The 17,202-nt window shown below is 44.3% G+C and overlaps 1 protein-coding gene across 3 annotated transcripts in view; it reads right to left on the reverse strand.

Moving 5' to 3' along the window:
* PELI2 (pellino E3 ubiquitin protein ligase family member 2) overlaps nt 1-16,845 on the reverse strand; it is a 166,124-nt gene extending 149,279 nt beyond the window's left edge. Inside the window, exon 1 of one of the 3 annotated variants that reach the window (XM_079126307.1) lies at nt 16,442-16,845. Coding sequence is in view for 2 of the 3 variants with exons in the window: in XM_079126306.1 (XP_078982432.1) it covers nt 16,442-16,518 (77 nt within the window). In the remaining variant the exon portion in view is untranslated. The remainder of the gene's footprint in view (nt 1-16,441) is intronic. The other 2 variants (XM_079126306.1, XM_079126309.1) reach the window with 2 other exon arrangements.
* Nucleotides 16,846-17,202: the final 357 nt, after the last annotated feature.

A 17,202-nucleotide genomic window follows, 5' to 3' on the forward strand; every position in this document is an offset into this window, starting at 1 on the left:
TGCGGAATTAAAGAAAGGTTGCCCAACAGAAACACATTTTCTTAGAATCAAAGGATAGAATCATAAAATTTTTAAGTTTTATATAATAATTTCACATTTTAAAACGTTTCAATTGTTATTTATTTATTTATTTATTTATTTATTTTTTTTTTTTTTTGGTGCTGGGGATCGAACCCAGGGCCTTATGCTTACAAGGCAAGCACTCTACCAACTGAGCTATCTCCCCAGCCCCTTGTTTTTTAAAAGAAAGAAAAAAAGGGGAAAAAATAAATTCAAGTTTGCTTTCAGAGTACTCCAGCTGTCTTGCTTCAAATATATAACAAGTGGCACTCAACCCAGTATATTTGGGGGAGGAGGGGGTCAACCAACAGCAAGTATGTGTGTAGGGCCATGAAAAAAGAAAACCTGGCAACTGGATGAACAGCAAACATCACATATACACTATGAGCATAAAGTTCTCTAAGAATCAAAAGAAAGGAGTTGACAAGTAGAAGATGCACAGGGAAAGCACATACGAACCCAGCCAGCACACAAATGCAAAAGCAGCTGTGATACATCAGGAAAAAATAATGGAAAGAATATTTATCTGTGACTTTCAAGTGAAAAGATAAGAAACCAGAGCAACTAATGTTTTTTTCGGAGCAACAAATTTTGAATAAAAATAAAGATTTATCAGTGTCAAAAAAATGTGGCTGGGTCTGTTGATTTTTCTGGGGAGAATTTTAATACTACATAGTAAGAAAAGTCATTTAAAGATAAAAGCTGAAATTACTGTCAGCTTCCAGTTACATCTCTTCTCATCTGCTTTAACCCTTCTCTTCACAAAAGGCTTAAAGGGAAAATTTTAAAGTCACTACCATCTCATTTCAGGGCCAGTCAATCATCAGGGAGTACCCATCATGTTTGTGCGCTAAAGAACTTTATCATCTACCTTACCTTGGAAGACACAAACAGGAGAATACTTTTAGAAAGTTCATTGAAGAAATATAAATAAATCAAATACTAATTTTAGAATAAATAATGCATTCTTAAAAACTAGAGCAGGAAGCAAAGGGGAAGAAAAGGGGAAGAGGAGGCCATTTCAGTAGAATGTTCCTACTTCCAAGAGAACATCTCTTCACCCTCTCCATTCTCCCAATGCCAGGTACTACTGAGGTTCTGGGAAGGAGAGCTACTGAGCAAGCCCCAGAACCTGCCCTGAAGGAACCCAATAAGGAGGAGACATTTCCACAGCACAGAATGAAACCAGAAACCCCTGGTCCTGGACAGAGGAAAACAGAGGGGAGTCAGGGCAGCTTGCTGGAGGTGACACATGAGTTACATAACAAGAGAGCAACACATGGCAGAAAGCAGAATGGAAGGAACTGCAGACAGAGGGAACTATATGTGCAAAAGCACAGAAGATGAAGAAAAGAGAAGGAAGAAAGCTATACAGACACATCCCAGAGATCCAGGGGTGGCCCCAAGGACAGTAAATTAGTTATCCTGGACAATCATGCATAGTAGAATTTACTGTCTCCAGAGTGTCCTTTCCTCTCAGCACCTAGGAAACATTTTCAGGAGACATGCCCTTCACATATAGGCTGCTCTCCTGGGGAATCTCAAGCAAGGTAGAGGCCAGTCTGTTTCTCCTCCATCTATATATTCTTTTAGAACAGAGACCTTAAAAATCACATAGCAATTCCTCATGCTCCCCCAAAAGAGCAGAATTTGCATTAAATAACCAATTAACACAAACCTGCTTTATTCAAGAAAAAATATATTTGGCCTGTTTTAAATTTTTTTTAGCAATAATCAAACCCTCCTAAAAATGAAGGTCAACTAGCTAATAATTTAAAAATAGGCACATATACCATGTACAACATGAAGTATATAAAAACATTTACTTATGAACCACAACTAGAAGTAAACGTGGGGAAAAAAAAAGAAAATATTAACATCATGAGTGATTTTTCTTTCCTCTTCCAAAATTTTTGTTAATATTCTTAATATATGCTTTCAGCATGCAGCTTTTTAAATTAATACCATATTACCTGAATACAAATGTTCTTTAAACATTTTTTTTCATTTACAAATTTTTCAGTGAAAGAAAGCTATGAAATTAATGTTAATGTCTAAAAGTTTTAAGAACCCATGACATATAACTTGAAACTGATTTAATGTAGAAGAAACTGGGGTGAAAAAATTCTGCAAACCCAATGGAAGAGGGTGTGATTTGTGTAATTACCACGGTGGTGTTCAAGTGGATAAAAAGACCCAATTAGATCAGAGAAAGATTCACTTAGACTGAGCTTAAAGGACTACAGAAATCTCTTCCCTCAAGGGAGTTGAGCTCTATTGTCCAAATTGGGTCTGAGTGGAAGTAACAGGAAAAACAGGGGCAGGCATCCTCTGACCCTTTCCTGGGCCTGAGGCAAGAGCAGAAAGGGAAATGTAAACAGGCAGAGCCATCTCACGGGGAGGTGCAGGTCCAGCAGGGTTGTCAGCCTACACTGCAGCCCACCTCATCCCCTGTCCAGTGCGGACAACTCCAGCATTTCTAGCTAAAATCACAACTTTGGAACCTAATGCCAGACCTGAAGACTTATACCCTTCTGATCATTATCTAAAGTTACTACTGATAATGACAGGGCCTTAGAGTGCAGTGTGTCCAGTCTTGGAAAGCCCTGTTGCAAGCTTAAGATGTATCTACAGCCTTAAGAAGTGGAATATGCATGAACTTTAGAATTTGAGAACTAGACTCAAATTCTTGGAACTTCAAAATCCATTACAGTCATGCACAGTCTCACACAAGTCACTCAAGGTCTTGGCCCCCGCCGCCTCATTTGTTCAGTGTGGATGGCATCACCTCCTCCAGGACTGTAATGGGACACCTAGCCTGTGGCAGGAGCACCGGCCCTTTTAGTATGCCTCTCACACTATGATTGCCAGAGGAGATTCTGTCTGCCTCCTAGCTGCAGAAAGGTACAGGAGCAGGGAAAACCCAGTGAGGGAGGAGCCCTCCACTCGTCCCCCTCACCACCAAGAGAGAAGCTACTCTCCACTGCACCCACACAATCAAGAAGCAGCTTTACACATAATACAATACAGAGTCTGCATGTTCTGCTCTCCCAGACAGGATTTCCAACTAATAAACCCAAAACATGAGCTCTGACAGTCATTGGGGGTGGCACATGAATTATTAAAGTGATGAAGATTTGTGTCTTCTTTTTCATCTGAGGGGGAAAAAGTGACTTGCATTGTCTTTTAATATTTAAAACAGTAGTACATGGGCAGACAACTATTATGAGATAATAATTCAATTGAAGGGCATTCTGGTGTGTATAAACCACTCAAGTTTCACCCTGTGTAGTTTATTACATTATCAGAATCTGCTGATTGAATTACTTCCCTGCGGTGCTTCAGGTCTCTGTTTTTCCCCCATATAACATCTAATAGTGCTTATCAAGATGCTGTATTGTCCTCTGGTATTTTACCATCTGATATCTTAGGATGCCTATTTGCTAAGAACGTTCTTCAGAAATCCTGGGTCATTTGCAGCTCCTAATATTTGTCACTGAAAAGATTTCACTGCCATTACAGGAAGGTTGGAACTGTAAAACATAAAGCTACACCAGTTTTCAGAAGGGTCTATGTCAACCAAGTTTCATGAACGCCTTGAAGTTCTCATCTGGTCCAAGTTAACACTCAGTATAAGCAAATAAAAGGCAGTTTTCCTGGACTGTTGTTGGCCTGTACTTTCCAGATTAGCTGAACAAGTGCCATTACTGGAACAACTTGTACAAAGTGCTGTTAGTGAGGAGACAGAAACTGTGAAGTCCTTTCCCTGTAATCAATACTAACAGGACGATCAAGAGACAGAAAGGGAAAACTCCACATGCAGTAGCATTAGTCTCCAGGCAGATCCCAGGTTTTACTGGAGAGGGAAAACCTTTGCAGCTCTTTCTCCAAGCTATGGGCCCAATACAAATGCTAGCCTGTTTCCACCAACAACAAAGACAAAGGAAGACTTCAAGGGCTGCGCCACACCATGCAATTACAGGGCTGTTCTGTCAGGGAAGAACAACTCAATAAATCATCCTGGAAACTAGGGGAATGAACTTTGAATTCCTCAAGATGACCAAGGCAGGTCTTCCTTGAAGCATAATTCAAGTGTAACATAGTCAGGTAAATAAGAAGGCAGACAGATATTATAAGGATTAGTTTTTATTTCCTGGAAATTATATATTTAATGTTTTAAAACATACAATGCAAAAACACACAAAAAAGCAAACTTTCCACAAAAAGTTCATCTCAGCTGTATATATAAGAAAAACCATTTTTTTTAACCTTGCCAGCAACTTCATTATAGGAGTAAAGCTTTGTGTCATGTGTTGAATGAGAATACCCAGAATGCAAGTATTTGACTAAAAAAGGTAATTAAAATAGTGCAAAACTGCTTCTGAACTCATTCAGTAAAGGCAGGATTTAAAAACAACTGTGTTGGAGTCAGAAAGGCCTAAATTCAAATCAGAGCTCAATCTTATGCCAGTCAAGTAATCTGGACAGGTTTCTCATGCACCATGACTCAGTTTCCTCACTTAAGGGTAACAAGTGATGGCACCCACCTCCCTTAGTCGGAGTTCAGAGAAGTCAACACTTTGCAAAGGATATGGCTGAGAAGAAGCTCTCAAGGAGGGACAGATGCCATCATCATGACCTATTAGCCAGGCCTCTGGGCACCTCCCCCAAGAGGAGGAAGAATCAGGCCACTAAGGAGCAACTCTAACTGGAATTCCCTTTTTTCTGTAGAAAATAAATAAGCAAGCAAACAAGCTCAGATCCTAATCCTTTCTCTCTAATGGTGATTTTTAAACTAGGTTCTAACCAAGAAGCTCCACTTCAGTTCAAAAGGATTTGGGCACCAAGAGGACAAGGCAGTGGTTGAGCGGAGCACAGGGTCAGGGCAAGCACAAAAATTTTCTCGATTATATCATCGGGGGGGTGGTCTGGGGGTGAGACAGCAGGCCCACTAGTCCCACACTACTGCTGGGACAGCTCAGCAACAGAGAGCAAAGACAGTGGAGACCTGCGACAGAGGAAAGAACCTGCCTAGACCGCAATGACAGCCTACACAAAGAGTGGCTGGCAATGCTTCCTCAGACTCAGAAAGGAGGGCCCTGAGCTTCCCTGAGGACCTCTCCCCTGCAGACCACGCACAGGGACACCATCACCAGGGCCTGCCAGGAATGCCAGGGCCTAGGGCACAGGTGGCTGAGTGAAGACAAGTTCTCTGATTCTTGACTGCTAGGTTAGTGGATTTAACCCCAAAACATTCATCAGTTGCAGCCCAAATTCCCAGAACAAACCAATGAGCAACTGAATGATTGATCTACTCCATGAGTGTCATCATGCACATGGGGGATACACTCAGCATAAGCAACTGTCCCTTAGCAAGGGAAGAGAGACAGTCAAGGGAGAAAAAATTCAAAAAAAGAGGAAACAGGCCTATTTGGAGATTTCCCATGAAATCGGATCCTATGGATCACTCACCTACTCAACAGTGCCAGCTACCTACAACTTGAAATAACTCTTTGACATGTAATTAGCAAGGTTTCCCACTCCCAGGAGCTTAAGTCTTTCCTGGGCTCACAAATCCCTCTCTCATTACCCTAGCCCTCCAACCCCTTGATTTCCCAACACACTGGTGTCTCTCAACTCCTGAGGGGTCTCTCAACTCCTCCTCATGTGCCACACCTTCGTGTACTCTGCCCTCTTCCCAATAACCTTCAGCTGACACCTGCTCACCCTTTACATCTCAGCTTACGTTGAATCATGGTATCCTTCCTACCCCAACCACAAACACAAATTTTGTCCCCTGGAAATCCCCCTCCCCCAAAACCCAGCAGCATCTTGCCAGGTTTAATTTGCTTAAAGTCCTCCTTTACTGATAAGATTATACGCTCCATGAAGGCAGGAACCACCACCACCATGTGCCTAGCATATGAATTTGCTGACTGACACCCTGATCTTACTCCAACCTAACTTTCCAACTTCATCTCCTCCTCCAATTTCAACCTCCAGGCAAATTCCTTATGTTCCAAAACCCCTGTGACCTCCTAACTACTGTTCTATAAAAATCAGCATCACCCTTCAAGATTCTCAAAGCCTTTTGCCCTGGGAAATCCTTTCCCATCTCCTAACAGTATACATGCCTCCCACATTCACTAAGCAGAAGGAATCAGCTTCAGAATCATGCAGATCTACCTTCCAAGAGGGAGTGAACTTGGACGAGTCACCAGGCTTGAGCCTTATTGCCCACATAATAAAAACAAGTTCCCAGAACGATGACATGAAACAACTAACACAACCTGGCACACAGTGCTCCCAGAAGCTGCTCCCCTCAACCACCCTTCCTCTGAACCAGCCACGATTTGTTGCTCCACACTTCCTCATATGACATGTGAGTTCCGGCACCCCTTATCCTCCAGTCATTATTATCAAGTAGCAACATCATTATCACCTAGCACAAACAGAGTTGGCTCATGTTTAGTGAACATGTTTAGATGGCTCAGTTTCTGCACATATAGTGGATTCCATTTTTAGTTAAATATATCCATTCAGAACACATGAAATTTTATATATAGTCCCAAAAGTCTTACCACAGTTGTTATAAAATCTAAAAAAATTATAAAAGCTTTAAACTTTCAAAATACATGATTTGGAAGTTTAATTTCTTTAACACATAGTTAATCAATTTTAAAGGCAAAAGTCTGGATTTTGCATTTCTCAATCCCTGATTAAAAATGGAAAATTCTCCCATGGGGAAGTTTTAGAAGTTACATTGGTCTCAGCTACTAGAGAAGTCTCTTTTCTTCCTATTATGACATGTTCAGTTTGGAGGCAGTGGATGGTGGCTCCCATGCCTGCAGGTCCCTCCACCCTGTATGCTGTGCAGGTGGTTCGTAGTAGTGCTGCTATGACACCTGGCCTCTATTCAGAGAGTACCCCAAACTGGGAGCACCAGAGCAATCTTCTGCCTTTGCTTGCTTCTTAACTGACACAACACTGTTCTTCATTATGAGCATGAGACAAGAAGTACTTCAGGAACTGTTCTACATTCTTACTGCCTGCAATCACAGACAGGTACAACCAATATAAATGAGCTTTTCATCCTGTCATTTAATCACCTGACTGCAGTATTAAAACATTCTTTGGTCCACTTGGCACCCTGTACCTGCAGAATGCTGGTATAGATTACTTCCCCTACTCAAATCTCTGCTAGTTCTATTATTTCATGTCAGGTGACCTTTAATAGCCTGAAAATCTGTGTCATGCACTTAGCTGTCCTGGGTGAAAGCTGCTTATGTGGGAGTCTCCCAGAAGCATGGTTCTCAGCTCAGCTGGGTTATTCAACTGCTCAGTGAACTGCAGGAGACTGTACTGATTACGGAGGGGGAAGGCAGGGAAACTTGCAGGTGACTTTCATGTGATAAAATTATTCCACAAATGCTTCTGTCAGCTGAGACTTTCAAACAGCACAGTACATGATGTCTGAAATAACTCATCCAAAAGGCTGAAATTGTGCTTATTAAAGTGATTAATAACCTGAAGAAAACAAAAAAAAACAATTCAACAAGAAATGAGTATTCGAATTTATTTCATGTTAGAGTTGTCAAATCTGACAACTGAACCATTTGCAAATGTAGTATTCTGGTGTTTTGTCTATTGCTGTATAACAAATCTCCCAAAAACAAATGACTTAAAACAACTGCTGCTTATCTGCTCATGCTGCTTTCATTTGGGTGCTGGAAAGAACTCATCTTCGCTCGGTGTGATATGAACTGGCTGCTTGATAGACCAAAGGACCCATGATGTTTCAATCACAGGTCTACTGCCTCAGCTGGAGTGGCTGCAATGGCCGGGGGCTGGCAGAACTTCTCCTTTCCTTTTATAATCTCTCATCTGCCAGAGTAACTACTTCCAGTAGGGTAGTCAGACTTCTTGATAAGTCAGCTGCCCTCTAAAAGGACATTTTGGTCTGAACTGTAACCCCCGTAAAATTCTTATGAAGTACTAACTCCCAGAGATAGGCACTTAAAATGAGGTAATATGGGAAGGTCCTAATCCAATATGATAGGTGTCATAAGAAGAAAAAGAGGCACCAGAGACATGCATGCACAGTGAAAAGGCCATGTAAGGACACAGTGAGAAAGTAGTCATTTGTGAGCCAAGGGCAGAGGTCTCAGGAGAAACCAGTCAGCTGACACCTTAATCTTATACTTCCAGCCTTGAGAATTGTGAGAAAACAAGTTTCTGTTGTTGAAGTCCCCAGCAAGTGGTATTTTGTCATGGATGTAAGAACAAGAACAGTCTACAACATCCCTTCAGGCAACACCCCCAGAAGCCACACAGCATCACGTGTGCCATGTGGAGGGGTCAATGCAATCCCAGCACCAGCCCTGTTTCAAGGAGAGGGGATTCTTCTGATGGGAAGTCTGGAACACATGTTCAGTGATAGGAGGAACTCCCTCTGGCTGAAAGAACAGGAGATGAAGTAAAAGAACTGAGTTCCCTGTCTGATCTCCAACCATCAGCAACACCAACTACAGAAACTGGGTAATCTCCACCTCAGTAACTCAGCCTTTATTGTGATTGTTCCACAGATCTTGACGGGTCAAACAAGTGAATGCTTACCAAGTGAAAATGGTTTGTGTGAAAAACTATCTTGAGAAGTCTAAGGATCTAGTCTGCATAATTTTCTGGGATCTGGTATAAAAACGTATATTCCTTTGTGTCTATGGTCCTTGTGCACGAATGAGCTTTACTCAAAGTAATCAATCCATCGAGTGCCTCAGGAAAACTTAATTGGACACCCATCATAAGTTCTCATTACAATGAGTGCTCTACAACTGAGGAGCTGAAAGTGGAAGAAGCAGGTACAGGTGAGGAGGGAGGCAGAGCTGCCCAGGTTCCTCTGAGGTGCTTGGTAATAGTAAACAGCCGTTTCCTACCACTAGCCTAGAAGCTAAACATACAACCGCCTGTTGTGGTTGGATTCTGTTAAACTGGTTCTAATTAAAATAGAAATACAAAGCTTGAAATAATGATTTCTTATCCTAAAAACAGATTCTGCATGAGCAGAAAAGCAGGGAATAAGCAGAGTTAAGTGTTTGAGAGTGAGAAGCATTATGTGTATGGCTGGAAAGAAAACCTCAATCAAGACTTAAACCTGCTGCTGAAAATACCTGATGCATATTTATCAGGTTTGTCATCTAAGAGGCTTGTATGCCACAGTATCTCCAGCCATCATTAACAGACATTAATGGCCACAGCCTTTCAATGCCACCGTGGCACTGCAATGCAGTTCAGAGCAGCTGGTGGAATTACAACAGATGGTCCGCTTCCCTTCGAGGCAGAACTTTCTGCAGGTGACAAAATGACTGTTAGGTAACTCATGAAAAGAAAAACAAACAGAAGTTGAAATTGGAATAGCTGATGTCAGTATAGTAGCTTAGTATCTTAGGGAATCTTTAACTTGGGCCCTAAAGGCTGGCAGGATTGTTCACAGAATTGCAATTGCACTACAGAAGCAGTGTTCTTTCCAAATGAAGAAACATCTATTAAACCCAGGTGTCACCCCGGGTTTAGGGTGCTGGGGTGTGTTCCTAAAATCCATTCCCTCAAGACACTCATGAATGCCCACTGTGTGCCAGAAAGGTGTGCCTACAATCCACAGAGGGTAGAGTCAGGCAGGCATCCCTGCCCTTGAGGGCAAACTCCAAGGGAAGTCCTGACAGTTTCCATGAACTCTGGTGGAATGCAGCTACCTCTCCAGGCTAGTGGCAGGTAGCACTGTGGACTGAACCATGTTTGTGTGGAGGGACATTAAGTATCTGTCCTTACATTTTTCTATATTCCCTTTGTCAACTGCTTATACACTTTGCTTCTTAACTAATGGAATACTCAGAACCTTTTGGCTTTAGGAGCAGAACCCTCTCTTGGTGGCTTGACCAGAGTGGGGAAAAAAGTATAAATGATCTCTGAAAAAGATGGGGGCTCTCAAAGGACACAGGATCATTTCCTTAGGAAAGTTCCTCCTGATTATTCTATTTAAAAGCACCCCAACCTTATCCCTAGAACTTTTACCCTGCCAGTCCCCCTCTTCCCCACCCACCTGCTTGCCTTCTCCCTTATCTTGCTGTATGTTCCTCGCAGCACTCTGCAATCCCACACTTTATCGACCTGCTGGCTTGTCATCTCTCCCAAGGTGAGATCCAGGAAGGCAGGCAGGGAAGATGCCTGTAACCCAGCATCAGGGTCAGAGAGCGGTGCTGGTCTGCAGCCCGCACTTTCTGGTAAACCACAGAGAACACAAGGCAAGGGATGCAACTCAATCTTAAGAGGGACAGGAAGCAAGACCTGGAAGCCAGATAGCTGCCCGGGGGCTCACAGTCCATTCTTTGCCTTGGTGGGCTCCAGACTCAGTTTTTTCTTCCACTTCCACTGTGTCTTCTTGGTTGAAAGCTTTGTCTATATCCCTCTCGTGTCTGAAAACCTTGTAATAGTCTCCCACACTCTTAAAAGTCCAAAACACTTCCAATAATTTACAAGCCCCCCCACCTGTCTCCATCCTCATCTTCCCATTATTTTATGCAACCACTTCCCTAGCCATTCAGGGCTCCGCCCTGCTCTTTAATGCCACTACATGCAGCATGCCCCTATAGGTCGTACACGCTTTCTAGAGCTCTCTCGCCCTCTCATCTCCACACGGGCTGTCTCCTTATCATTCAGGGCAGAGACTATGTAAGCCTTCTGACCTACTAGGATCCTAGCCTTCTGCTCTCCCCAGCTGGGCTGTAAATTTCAGTGGCTAGAACCTTGCTGTCTTGTGCATCCCTTAGTGCCAAGCACAGCACAAGACAAATATTTGTATGTACTAAATACACACACACCGTACATGCATAGTAGTAAAGGGCTATGACAAGAACATCTAGCAATTCACCAGAGCAGGGAATCTGTGTGCCTTGTCCCAATATCTTCGCCAACCCTGGAAGACACCCAGGGAATATATGTTGAATGAATAAATATCTGGTTTGCCTAATGTGACTCCACCCCTTTCTCTCCCACTTGAGAAAACATCAGAATGCATGTAGGTGAAAAACAGCATTATTAAAAGAACACCCCTGAATCATTTGAAAGATTCACACTTTATTACATGTCGTAAATTACTGGCCACATACCTCAAGACTGATCATCACCTATGAGGTGGCTGAGACAGAGGCTGAAACAGCCGATTTAAACAAAGCTAAGAAATATGACGCACTTTCTGCTCTTATTATTTTATTTTCTAGAAGATGAAGGTGACAATAAGCTCAGTAAGAACTAGTAACAGAATCATTCTAACCTTCACTTTTCTTTTTGTAAAATAGATTCCTGTTCACCCCAGAAGAAACCCTTAATTAAATAAAAGATTTAGAAATTCCTTCTCACAGTTATTTTTCTCCCATACCAATGAGGTCTGCCAGTTGCGGTTGTCTCTATTCAAAAGTCAACTTTCAGTCTCACGTGGTCTTTTCAGGAAGGCCACACGGCCACCCCTGCACAGCAGTCACAGAACCATGGCTCTGGGGCCACAACATCCACGTCCCCCTGATACAGCAACTGTTGTGTTTTATTCTGTTCTGGTCTTCTGTGTCTGTGTTTTATCTTCCAGATACAACATGTTTGGTAAAGTTGTTAGAACCTGAATCAAGCTTGTTTTGTTTATAAAAAGCACCCCCAAATGATCACATGACGACATATGACCCAAAGTGAAAAGTCCCAATAAAGATTTCAGTCCTGTTGCGTTAAAGAGAGAAACAAATAAATCTGAGAAAGTCAGACCAGAAGCCACAAAGTCACACAGACAGCAGCATATTCCAAACAAGGCTAAAGTTAGTAAAGGAAAATATAGCAACCCAAAGCCAGTAACATCATAACCCTTAATAGCCTACAGAATGAGACACTACGTCCACACAAACAGATCTGAACTCTTCAGTCACCCCACATGCCAAGTGACAACAAAGATTTTGCTTTATTAAAAAACAGTTCAAAGGCTTTTAAGTCTATAAAAGATACTAGTGTTTGATGCCTTTGTACCCAAATTAGAGTGGAGGACGAGAAAAGAAAAAGTGTCAGGGTACATTTTAAGGTTCCTTATTACTACCAAAGGGAGGCAGAGTCAAGGAAGGACCCTAGGGAACAACACAAAAAGCATATGGAAATTGGGGACTGCCTTTAAAAAAGAAAGACCATAGCCTCTTCAAGCAACAGTCCTCTTTGTTTTAATCTAACAGGCAACTGCACTATCCAAAGGAAACCAGGCAGGTACCTCCCCCTTTTATAGTGCTTAATGTTTCCACTAAGATACTTCATTTTTCAGTAATATTTATAAACCTTCAATTGTAAGGATCTTAAGCTCTTTTTGTGCCAAGGATCTCTCTGGTAGTCTGGCGAAGCCCACTCAACTCTGGTCAGAGAAATGGTTTTATTCAATGTATACAATGGAATATCAATGAAATCAGTTATAGTGAGTTATCCAAGTAGTTTTAAGTTGTAAATAATCATACATGTACTTCTGTGTTGAGGCATTAAATGACAAATCTAGCAGCAGATCTTTTTGTTGCATATACTCATAATAGAGCAAAATGCTATGTTTCAGTTAGAATACAGTGAAAATAAAGATGTTTTCCCCCATCCAAGTTTGTGAATTCCCTGAATTCCATCTGTGGACCCTCAGTTAGGAAACCCTGGTTGAGAGAGCCAATGCAAATGCATTTTGTGAAGCATCTAATGAAAAATAAAGTCTTACAAAATGCACTATCCATTCAACTGTGAGGTAAGGGAACTAAGAGCAAGCAGTATTTTTCCAAAAACCATGATGGGCCATTAGTCAGCAAGAGAGCTGCATGCTTCAAATTGAATCCAGAAAGGGTACTTTGAGTGGCTGACAGCACCGCTCAAGTCTGCCCCACAGCAGGGAAATAGTGTGTACAGTGACCCAGCTCAGCCAGGAGCAAGCAGGAACTTGAAAAAGTCTCCCTCCTTCCAGGAGCCCCAGTTTCTTTGTGAATAATAAAAGGGCTGAATACGTACCAACACTTCTTGGGCCCTTTTCAGTACTAAATTCTATCATCACATTATCTCCTCCTTAGGTTAGTATTTCAGTCTATTTAGCTTAACTTTAAACCATCTTTGCATTTATTAAACTTGGAAAAGCAAGTTTTACCCCATTTGAATGTATTCATGCACAACCTACCACCAAGGAGTCAAGTATACGTAGAATATTACTTTTTTTAAGCCTGGTTTATGCATGTCTATTTCATAAAAAGCAATCACAGCATTAACCTTTCTGCTGCAGATACAGGATGTGTGCCCATTTGAATTCTAGCACCATCACTTTAAGAATATATAAAATCAAATGTCAAGCAATTTGGAAAATATAATAACTATACATTTTCTACATTTGAGCCAATGAACACAAAGTTTTTTATGACAACCTAATCCAATCATATTTTGTTACTGCTAAAGAAACAGGAAGGAACTAAGCCAAAATCACAAAGCCACTTGGCAAGAAAGCAGGACTTGAATCAGGTCCCCTAACTGTGAATGCATGCTGTTCCCACTCCACTCAACTGCCTCTCAAATCCTAAGCCACTTCCTCAACTTTCAATTTTAAAGGTAAGAACAAGAAAGACCCAATGGGCAGACAAGTCATTTTTCTGCACTTTCAATGAATTAGTGGGCACAATAAAGACGTGTGGCTGTAATACATTAACTGGTTAGAATTACAAAATAATTCACATTTCACTAACCTGACAAAAAGTATGACCCTGCTACAATTCCAACTACATAGAATTCTCTTAATATTGTGTAACACATGAAAAGATGCAGATTATTTGTATAAAGATACAGATATCTATCAAACTTTCAGCCTGTCCTCTAGAATTTCCTGGTAACATTTTACTATGAAATTCAGAAGACAGCAAAAAGGACAGTCACAACAATTTTCTTGAAATGCAAACAAACAAAAACCCTTATACTTTACAGCCAAGCAAAGAATTCCATCAATATCAAACACTGAGGATTTTTAACCTCAAAAATAATTTGAGTAAGAAAATCTAATAGACTATATACCAATATTTATGTCCTAGAAGATCAGACATGCAAAGTTGATAGTGATTATTCTTTGAATGTTACTGTTGTTTTAAGAAGGAAGACACTGTCTCAAGTCCTAAGGGTAGGATGTAATTTAATAAGGGCCTCTTTAAAAATCTACCCATTTATTCACTATTTTACCTGTTCTCCAAAGCTTAATATTGCTAGAATCAGAAATCTACTCTCAAAAAAAGACAATTCAAGTTATATAAAAACCAGACTAGCACCTTCTACTCAATTTTACTTTCTCAGAGAGACCTTCCCTGACCTAGCTGAAGAAAGCAATAACCAGCAGTCACTCTTTAACCAACTTTGTTGAGAATCTGGCAACACTTGAAGTTGTCATTTATTAATTTATTCACTTTTGTGTGTTTATGCCTGTCACACCACACTAAAATGAAAGTTCCTGGTTCACTGCTGGATCCTCAATGCCTAAACAGAAGTGGCACACAGTAGGTGCAAGAATAACTTCTGCCTGTCTGATCCCAACAGTCAGGTAAGCAGCAGCAATGTCAGACTCAATGTCAACTGGAAAGCATTAGTAAAGAGCAGTTCATATGCAACTAGCAACGTATATACATAGCCTACTTTGGAATAAGCCTGTGACACCAGGACAATCCAGGGTATAAATCCTTTTCCTGGCTTTGGAATGTCCTTCACTCCAACTATGAACACAAAATCTCCTCCAGTCCTACTCACAGACTGCTGTTCTGAAACATCTCAACAATGATTGCCTCAAAAGGAAATAATGAAATAAAGTTCTGGCATAAGTTAATCTTCCATGTCAAGTTCACAGTGTTAAACATACTTTGAAGCCAGCCACACAAACAAAACCAAACTCCACAAAATTAGGCTGGGTTGAAGTTACATAAGACAGACTAAACTGTGGCTTTTTCCCTGTCACTCCTCCTTCCTGTCCAGCGAACCCTGACATGTGTCTTTTAAGTGCAATTACCATGTAGGTGTGATAAACGCTTAGCTGCAGATAGTTTCAAGACAAGTAATGGGATTTTCAGCACTATCCCACTTACTCTAGCAACAAAGTGAGGAAAAGTAGGCATGTGTCTAAGAGCTTCTCTTTAAAACACCTCTCTTATAAAATTATTTTAAATTGGTATCTTCAAGTTATGAAAACACGTTTTTCAAAGTCCCCTGAGTCTCCATAGCGAGGATTCCTCACATGTGTGCTAAAACCACCTATCAGCACTCATGTGCTCTGAATACAAGTCTTTCAACAGAGGACAAAAGCGCGGGTTCCCAGGAGCGGCACATCCAAAGGGAAAAATAACCCTTTCTCCTCCAACACTAAAGCCAAGTTGCTCCTTCTCCCGAGTTTCCTGCACTTTTCTCCTCCCCCTTCCACTCCCCTTTCACTGCCCACTTTATCCTGCTTTAATCCTGCGAAGCCTCTCTCCTGGTTTATTAAGGGTAAACAATAGAAATGTCACAAGGAAATTCAGGAAGTAGATGAAGTCTCTAATTGCTGCCGTTTAACGACTGTAGATAATTACCATCTTCAAAATGTGGTTTTCACCAGCGGAAAGGGAGCAGAGGCGGCTGGCTCGCTCCCCGCCGCTGCCCCGCCGCCAGTAGGGCATCCGTAAGGCCGAGGCCCGGGCCGGGGGCCGGAGGAGTGAGGCCCCGCGCCCGGTGTCCAGGCCCCTTGTGGCCGCGTCCCCGATCGTCCCCTCCCTGCTCCGAGAAGCCGGGGCTAACCGGCCAGCCTGGGTCACAGACAGTTCACCGCCCGCGGCGGTCACCATAACAATATGCAAAACGCAGCCCGCAGACCCCACTGTCCGCAGCGGCGCGAGCCCACAGCCCGCACTCGAGGTTCGGAAGACGGGTGCTCCGGGCCAAGGGTCCTCGGTGGGCTAAGGACCCCCAAGGGCCACGGCGGCTGGCTTCCCAGCTTCGGGAAGCGACCCCGCGAGGTGCCGGAGCCTCTGCTCACCCTCCCCGGCCAGAGAGGGCAACCGCAGCGCGCGGGAAGTCAAGCCCCGGCCCCCGCGGTACCGCCGAGGACCGGGTCCGGGAGCGCCGCGCTGTGCCTCGCCGGGTCGCCCGGGTCGCCTCCGCGCGCACCGCACGTCCCTGCGCCGGCCGCCGCGTCCCGCGCGCGCGGACCGGAGCATCCCGGCCTCCGGCGAGCCGCTCCCAGAGCCCCAGCGGTCCCCTGAGAGCGCCCAAGCCACCCCGCGGCCCCACTCGGGGACGCTCGCCGCCCGCCCGTCTGCCCGGTGCCGGGGATCCCCGGACTCACCCCAGTACCACCAGCTCCCCGTATTTCACCGGCTCTTTATTGGGGGCGCAGGGCTCCTCCTGGCCGGGGGAAAACATGGAGCCCCGCTCGGCCGCCGCCGCCTCCGCCGCGATCCCCGCCGAGTCCGCGCCGCCGCTACAATCCCATCCCGAGAAGGGAGTGAGCGCGCCCGGGAAGGGCACCGCGGCGAAGGGGGCGCGGGGCGGCCAGTCCCGCGGCTGCTCCGTCGTGGCTGCGCTTCTGCCCGCCTGGCTCCCCGGAGCTCCGCGCGCCGCGGCCGCCCCGAGCCAGACCCGGCAACAAATGGGACCCGGCAGCAGGGGGACCTGCCCGCGCCGAGCGCCGAGCGCCACCGCCACTGCAGCCGCCGCCGCCGAAGCCCCGCGGGAGGGAGGGAGGAAGGGAGGGAGGGAGCGCGCGAGGCGGGGTGGGCGGGGGCCGGAGCGCGGAGCCGCCCCGCCGGCGCGGGCAGGTGGGGGGCTCCGCCCTCGCCGAGCGCCACCGCCCCCCGCCCCCCGGCCCCGCCCCCGGCGCGTGGGGCCGCCCGCGCCCCCTCCCCGCCCCCTCGGGCGGCCCAGGACCGGTCGGGTGTTATGTAAACATAGAGTAAAAGGAAAGGGGAGTTCTTAAAGGAGCAGCTCTGTTTTTCTCCTCACTTCCTTCCCTAAAGTTGGAGCGCGGGGTCCTCAGCCCTCGCCGCCGCCGGCTCCTGCCGCCGAGGGCTGCGCCGGAGACGCCGGAGCGCAGCAGTCACGCTTCCC

Source organism: Sciurus vulgaris, assembly GCF_902686455.1.
Source record: "Sciurus vulgaris genome assembly, chromosome: 2".
Classification (NCBI taxonomy): Eukaryota; Metazoa; Chordata; class Mammalia; order Rodentia; family Sciuridae; genus Sciurus; species Sciurus vulgaris.